At 39.6% G+C, this 8,492-nt stretch overlaps 1 protein-coding gene across 1 annotated transcript; it reads right to left on the reverse strand.

Moving 5' to 3' along the window:
* Positions 1 to 711: 711 nt before the first annotated feature.
* On the reverse strand, positions 712 to 2,928 carry LOC103309263 (zinc finger MYM-type protein 1-like). Its single transcript, XM_008184243.1, has 3 exons — positions 2,130 to 2,928; positions 1,023 to 2,051; positions 712 to 902 (listed from the first exon to the last, which is right to left on the reverse strand). The coding sequence occupies exons 1-3, from the start codon at positions 2,926 to 2,928 to the stop codon at positions 712 to 714; spliced, it is 2,019 nt and encodes a 672-aa protein (XP_008182465.1).
* Between the last annotated feature and the right edge of the window lie 5,564 nt (positions 2,929 to 8,492).

Genomic DNA, 8,492 nt, shown 5'->3' on the forward strand with positions numbered 1-8,492 from the left:
AACGTACGAAGTGGGCGTGTTTAAATACATTTGTTTTTCGTGTCTCAGTCCCGATCATTGGGCCCCTCGTTGTAAGGCGCCCGCAAAATGTGCAATTTGTTCACGCCGTCATCATAGTTTGTTACATCCGAATGTTAGAAACGATGCGCCGTCATCGGAGGCGGAATCATCTGCCACCCCCACATCACTATTATCCGGGCTCGGGTCTCCGTCCATCGTGCTTGGCACGGCGTTAGTCTATATACGCGACCGTTCTGGAAGCTTCCAAGTGGCCCGCGCTTTGATTGACTCGGCGTCACAAATAAACGCAATTTCACTGCCATGCGCGAAGCGGCTAGGTCTCCGTTGGTCAACTTGGTCGGCCCCAATTTCGGGTTTAGCCGGTGTGCCGGTAGTTACGGTACAAGGACGAGTTGATTGCCATGTTGTGCCGCGCTATGCGTCCGATCCAACTCTAGCGTTCGAGTCATGGGTTCTACCGTCTATAAACGGTGACCTCCCGCCATAGGCGTAATCTGGGGTAAAATCTTGGGGGGGCAGTTTATGGTCCAACTAAAATTATATAAGGTAGGTTGGAAAATGGTGGCTTTTCTTCTCTCAATAAATAAATAAATAAATAAATCAGTAAGTATTATATTTATTAGTTACTAGTTAGTAATAGACAACGTTAAAATATTATAAATGAATAAACAACAATATAATTTAGTAATTTTATTTCAATACAAGCCGTCGACCACGAATTGGTGCACCTTCGTCAAATTCATTTATTACTTGATCAAAATCAACTTCTCTATCTCTTTCAATGTAGAGAGTAGCGATACTACTCAGTCTTGTTTGGCCCATAGTAAGCCGTAGATATGTTTTTAGTTTCTTCAACGAAGAGAAACTTCTTTCATTTGAAGCTGTGTTTGTAGGTATTGACAAAAATATAGTTAAACATTCGCTATAATTTTCAAATCCACCTTTCAAATTATTTTTCTTAAAAAAATCTATTCTATTTTCCAATGAATCTTTTATTTCACTCTTTTTTAACATTTTATTTAAAATAGACAGCTCTCCTTTTAATTCTACTTCGGTTAAACTGTATGTTGTACATACTTTTTTAATAACGTCATTCGATGGGTTTTCTTCACATAGTACATCATATAATGCTTGTAGGATATCAAGATCATTTTCAGAAAAACGATTTGATATATCGTTAGTTAATAAATCTAAAAGAGGGAAGAAAAAGTTAATTTTAAAATAGTGTTGAACATCTTGGTAAACTGCTTGTTTGGCTCCTCCACCGTGTCTATTTGGAACTTTGGACATTCTAGGAATTTTAGGAGGATCTAATTTATTTTGATCACAAACAGTTTTTGAAAGTATCCATAATTCATTAAATTTTGAATCACACCTATAATCCTTTAAAGACTCAATTGTATGCATAGCCATATCTTTAACAGTTGCATAGTTATTTTTTGGTGACTGTAAATATAAATTTAATACATTAGTCAAACCTAAAATTTCCCTAAGAACATGGAGACAAAATATAAACTCAAAGTTCTTGACACATCGTGAAAGTGAAGCTGCATCAGAACCAGAATGTGTATCTATGCTTTCTATTTCCAAAAGAGTTTGAAATATAGTCTCCAGATTTTCAAGAACAGATTTTATAGCTTCAATCCTACAATTCCAACGAGTATCACTGAGTGATTTTAATGTTTTTTTTTTTATGTTTTTTAAATCTTCTTGCACTTTTTGATTGTCAATATTTGAATGATCTGGAATTGTTTTATTTTCTGCATTTGATTCTTGTACTTTTTTGAAAATAGCATATCTTTTTGAAGATGTCTTTATAAAATTATGAAGAGTTGATAAAGTTCCAAAAGTATTTCTTACCATTGGTACAGACTTAGCTAAATCAACTAAACATAGATTGAGTATATGTGCATAACAATGCACATATAGTGCTGATGGATTTTCTTCTTTTATTCTACTTTGCACGCCACTGTAGGATCCTCTCATCGACGCAGCACCATCATAGCATTGACCTCTAACATTATTTAAATCTATTCCACAAGAATTTAATACATTTTTAATTAGATTAGTTAAAGCTAACCCATCAGTTGTATTTGTTTTATAAAAACCTAAAAATACTTCATGTGGGACAAAATGTTGATCAACGTATCGGATATAAATAGAAACTTGTTCATGATAACTCAAATCTTGAGTTTCATCCACCAAAATACTGTAAAAGCCATTACTTTGAATATCTTTTATGATGGATTTTTTAATGCTATCTGCCATATATTTTAAAAATAAATTTTGGTATTCAGGATTTGTATAGGTAAATAACATTTCTTTTTCGATATAATATTTATGAATAATTGCATTATCGTGTGCTCTCAATTTTAAAAGTTCGAGAAAATTTCCACAATTTGTTGACATTTCTGTTTCATTGTGTCCTCTCATTGCTATACCTTGTCTTGCACAGAACAAAAGGGTTTTTAATAGACATCTAATATATTCTCGGTTCTGAGTTACAGAATTCTTATGTGCTAAATTCAATTCAGAAATCACTGATCCATTCTTTTTAGAAAACGTATAACTTGACAATTTGCATGTAGACTCTTTGTGTGCATTACATTTTTGGTGTTGAGTAAATTTCTCTATTCCTTTCTTCCAATTTTTAAAACCAACATTAGTGAAAGTTTTTTCTGCATTTTTCGATGGAAATACTCTACAATTGAAACAAAAAGCTGCTTGTAAATGCTCACTGAACTCAATCCATGGGAATTGGCTATACCATTCAGTTCTAAATGATCTACCATTTATCTTGATAAATTCAACATCTATTGGTTGGTAAGGACCATAATTTTCAATAAATAATGTAAATGCTGCTGATGTTTTACTAGCAGGATCACGCACTGGTATATCATTAGCCATACAATTACCATCTATTTAAAATAACAATAATAATAATAATAATAATATAAGATAATTCTTGTTTCTGAGGTTAGTAATGTATAATATTAATTGAATATTTATAATGTTAAAATTATTAAATTTAAAATAATAATAAATAAGCAACAATCTACTTTCTATATATCCTTAAACCCTTAGTAATTAATTTACATGCAAAACTAATTAATATATTATTAACTGTTATATAAATATTTATTTATATAATATACAATATACCTATATAATTAATTGTTTTTAAATTGTATTAACTTACTTTATTAACTTGATTTATTTGATCAATGATTAATGAATAATTATAATTAATTAACACATAAATCATAGACAACAATATTAACACAATACACAAACATAGAGTTTTTGGGACTAACTAATAAACAAAAACATCAAATTATCTGAGATTATCAGTATTTTTTTTAACTGTACCATAAAATTCATAAATATTTAAATGTTAAAATAATACACTTTTGAATAACATAAATTAATATCAAATATTACCAAGGTACCTACCTTCTAAAATATTGTCAATTCCTTGAGAATTTGATACTTCTGTCAATGTATTTTTCTGACTGGTATGATCTAAAAACAAGATAATATAATATTAGGCATAATATTATTTAATTTATAATTTATATAATTTAATTATATTGAATACCTTCTAAAATATTATTTATTTCTTGAGAAACTGATTTAGTGGCTATTGGTAAACTTGTTTGATTGGTCTGATCTATAAAAAATGTTTATAACACAAATAAAAAATGATAAAGTAATAATAAATTGACATTTTGACTTACCATTATTACCTGATACTTTTATAAAAAAGTCACCAATGTTTTTTCTTTTCATATTTGTAAAAATTAAAAATACAATAACAAATATTAAATAACAATTGTATACTTATTTCAATATTTGTATATCAATTATCAAATCAAACAACTAATTCGACAACATTAGAACAATTCTTCCAAAATCCAAAATAAAACAATATAATGATAAGCACTGTCTGAAAAATGATAAGAGTGTTTTACGGCGGTTACCACTCTTACTCTGTGGCAATGCGGCATAGACCTGAAGTTAGGTCTTTGCAATGCGGGCATAAGTAATTTACAATTTTTTTTCTTACATTGGCGTCACTGCTGGATTACTAGTATGGTTTAAACATCCTTATCATTTTTAACTATTTTGGAAAATTTGGCCCCAAATACAAATTTAAATTAAACTTATGACAGGGGGGGGCAAAAAGACACTATTGCCCCCTCAATGAAATATCTGGGGGGGCAGTTGCCCACCCTTGCCCCCAGATTACGCCTATGCCTCCCGCGGCATTCATTGGAACCGTCCGTACGGGACAAGTTTTCGCACTTGGCGCTAGCGGACCCAGACTTCCATATCGCCGCGCCGGTAGATTTATTATTAGGCGCAGACCTGTTTTCATCTATTGTTGACGGGCGTCAGGTTGTTGTGGATAACTCGTTGCCGGCTGCCTTCAGTTCGTGTTTCGGGTGGATCCTCATTGGTTCAGTGTCGCCGTCGGATATATTGATCCCGAAAACAACTGTTGTGTCCCTACTCACATCCGTAGAACAATTAGTCAACCGTTTTTAGCACGTCGAAGAGCCCGACGTAGCCACGTTGAGATTTACCCACGCCGGAAAATGCAAAATTGCATTTCGTGATAATGTTGTCCGGGACGAGTCCGGCCGTTTTTCAGTACCATTGCCATTTCGTGTGCCGTTGCATGATCATTTATTTCCTGGGTCTCGGGCGGTCGCGGCCAAACGGTTCGAGCATCTCGAACGTAAGTTGAGTTCAAACGATCAAATGCACACGAAGTATAACAACTTCATGTCGGAATATTTGTCACTCGGACACATGTCAGTGGCGTCCACGCCTGGCCGGTATTTTATTCCGCATCATGCCGTGTGTGGCGCCGACGAAAAGTTTCGAGTAGTATTCGACGCATCTGCTTCGGTCGCTGATGGCTCGTCATTAAACTCATCACTATTCGCGGGGCCTAAGTTACAGCAGGACATCGTGTAGTTTCAAAACCAGCCATAACCGTTTTTTGAAATTTTTTAGGAACAACAAAAAACGAAAAAGACCTTAAAATTTGACTCTATAAATTTGTTATAAATATGAGTTATAAATAAGGTTTGGAAATGTATACATATTGTGTATGAATAGGTGTTTTATAAAAATATTATTACCAGAGTTATTAACATTACTAGTTTCAAAATGGCTGATTTTGTTCCCAATTTCATTATATGGCTGGTTTTGAAGCCACATTATTTCTAAAGAAGAAAATTTTAAAATACATTGTTATTTTTGAAGAAACTTATTAGTTAAAATATCAGAAGAAATGGTCCTTATATGTAGCTCTTCATCAATTGTGATATAGGAAACAACACTACGAAGCCAATCTGATCCCTATGGATTCAATATCATGACGTGTTTTATATAAAATATTTAAATAATATTTATTTTATCATATAGATTGATATAACTAACTACATGCTACATACTAACTACTAGCTACATGCTACAAATTACAATACAATAATTATCTAATTGTGCTTACGTTCTGTAGTTTGGTATTGGACGTGTATGTGTATGCAACCCATCATTAGGTTAATGTTTTTATATTAAAATTTAAAATAAATGTTACTATACTCCGTTCGCCGAGAGAGCGCAAGTCGGCGGCGACCAAAACTCGTCGTAGTCGGCGCATCTCCCACCAACGCCGCTCCCACCGACGGATGATTAGCTCACATCGTCAACCGTCGCGCGTCGCGACTCGTAATTCGATAACAGACGATAGCGTTCGGTAGTTTACGACGGCATACGACCAGTCGACTTGGTGGGAGAAATTAGACCTCGAAACCGCGGAGCGACATCATTTGGATGCGCGGGCAACTTGCGCTCTCTCGGTGCCCTGACTATAAAACACTGTTAAAAGATTGCAAACTAAGTATGTATTGTAAAATATAAATTGAATAAAAAATTAATATTAAGTATAAAACATTAAAACATGTTTATTGACTATTGATTTATGTATTTTAAGATATATATATATTGAAAATAAATTTAATAATATACTTATATATACCTATATAATATATACTTATACTTTTATATACCTTTTTTTTTTTTTTTTTTTTTCCATGTTTGAACCGACGGCGCCGCGGGAATTGCTTTCGCATTACTTCCGCGACGCCGCCATCGTTTATTTGAAAAATCAAATTTATACATACATACATGGGGGGGTTGACGGGACATTTCCCCGACTAACCGCCCCCTTAATACATTACATTTCATATAAATTACATACAAAAGAAAAATCATATCCGGTGCTTCATGTTGGCGGGCCGACCGGAGTCCGCCGCCCTTGCGATCCCGTTCTTGTCCGTGTTGGCAGGCCGACCGGAGTCCGCCGCCCTAGATATCCCGTACTTGTCCGTATTGGCAGGCCGACCGGAGTCCGCCGCCCTTGCGATCTCGTGCTATCCGTAACCAGTCCAGTGTGTGTGCGTCATATTGCAGCCTCCTTGCCGAGGTGGTTGAGCCGCGATGCCGTGATCGTCGTCCCTCCCGTGGTGTCACAGGTGGGGGGATGAAGAACGTGGTCGGTGACACCTCCGACGTTTCGATTGCGAAATGTGGGGTGATCGTTGACCGTTCTTCATCGAGTTTCCCGAAAGCGGGTTGAGCTGGCCCCCTAGTCGAGTGCTCTCAACCTGTTGAGTCGTGCCAGGTCGTCGGCTTGATCTTCTCTCTCATCCTGTTCCTTGGTGGACATGATGGATTCGATCATTGTGATGAGTTCTTGTCTGTTGATTTTGACTTGCTCCATCAGTCGGAGCTTTGCGGCTGGATCATCTGGCATTGCGTCCGTCGATGGTCCACAGAGGATCTCTTCGACGTCCGCCGCGGTCGGAGGTCGTCTCAGAATTTCGGACAAGCGTGTTCGATCGTCTTCCCACCTCGGGCAGATGAACAGAGTGTGTTCGGCAGTGTCGTCGGGGTCCACGTAGTAGACGCAGTAGCTGTCCTCTGATCTTGTGAACCTATACAGGCTGCTCTTGAAGCATCCGTGGCCGGAAAGCGCCTGAGTCAGCCGGTACGTGAGATTCAGCGGAGGCTTGGCTAGCCAACGGCTGACGTTAGGGATGAGCCTGCGCGTCCACCTTGCGTTTTTCGACCGGTCCCACCGAGCTTGCCAGGCTGCAATGCTGATTGCTCTTTCCTGATTCTTCAGCGTGTTGGTGGGCGTTTCGTCCGCCTGATCGTCCAGTCGTGTTCTGATCCTGGCCCTCTCGGTTGCTAGCAGATCTGCTGGTAGCATTGAAGCGAGTATGGACGAGGTTTCTGCAGGACGGTGCAGTAAGCACGTATGGTGCGGAGTGCGACTGTCCTCTGGGCCCTTGCCATTGCCAGTCGATTTTTGGCGGTTTTCGTCCCTCGGGCGGCCCAGACGGGGGAGGCGTATAGCATCTTGCTATTTGCCACTGACCCGAGTAGACCCGAGAGACCAGCGCCGATTGGGAAGCCTTGAGGGAAGCCTGTTGCACGTGTTTTGTGAAGGACAGCCGCGTGTCGAGCTCCACGCCGAGGTACCGCATGGACGGTTTGATTGGGATCGCGTGACCTTCTACGAACAGCTCAGGCTCGTCGTAGACGTTCTTTCTCGTTAGGACAACGGCCTCGGTTTTCGCAGGTGCTAGCTTGAGTCCGTTGCTTGTCATCCAGTCTGAAACCTTTTCCAACACTGGATTCAGCAAGGTTGATGCTGCTTCTCCTTTGCGGGCGATGCCTAGGACACACAAGTCGTCGGCGAAAGCCACTAGCTGGACGCCCGACGGCATCTCCGTATCCAGGAGTCTGTCGTAGAACGCGTTCCATAGGGCTGGTCCGAGGACCGAGCCCTGCGGGACACCGCACGTGACGTTCCTGCTGAGCAGCGACTGGCCGACCAGGAGTTTTCTACCGTCCAAGTACGATCGTATGATGTTGTTCAAATATGATGGGGTCTGACTTGCTCGTAACGCAGCGTCGATTCTCCTCCAAGGCGCGGTGTTAAACGCGTTTTTCACATCTAACGAGACGGCCACGCATATGTCCCGATGCTGTACAGCGCCGGTGGCCGCGCCGTGGGCGGCTTGGAGCACTCGCTCGATTGCGTCAACGGTCGACCTGCCGTTGCGGAAGCCGTACTGGTTTTCCGATCGCTGACCCGAGTCATCGAGATGTTGGTTGAGTCTGCCGAGCACCAGGCGCTCTAGCAGCTTGCCTGCCGAGTCGAGCATACATAGCGGCCTGAAGCTCGATGGTTCGTCAATTGGCTTGCCGGATCCTTTGTGGAGGAGCACCAGTCTGGGCCGTCTTCCAACGTGCAGAAACTCCCTGCGAACCAGGCACGCGTTGAACGTTTTTTGTAGAACCCAAGGACGGAGTCGCGCTACGTGAAGTAGACCTCGTTGGGTATGCCATCGGGCCCAGTAGCCTTACCCGCTGGTAGTCTTCTACAGGCC

The sequence above is a fragment of the Acyrthosiphon pisum genome, chromosome X (assembly GCF_005508785.2).
Source record: "Acyrthosiphon pisum isolate AL4f chromosome X, pea_aphid_22Mar2018_4r6ur, whole genome shotgun sequence".
Taxonomy (NCBI): domain Eukaryota; kingdom Metazoa; phylum Arthropoda; class Insecta; order Hemiptera; family Aphididae; genus Acyrthosiphon; species Acyrthosiphon pisum.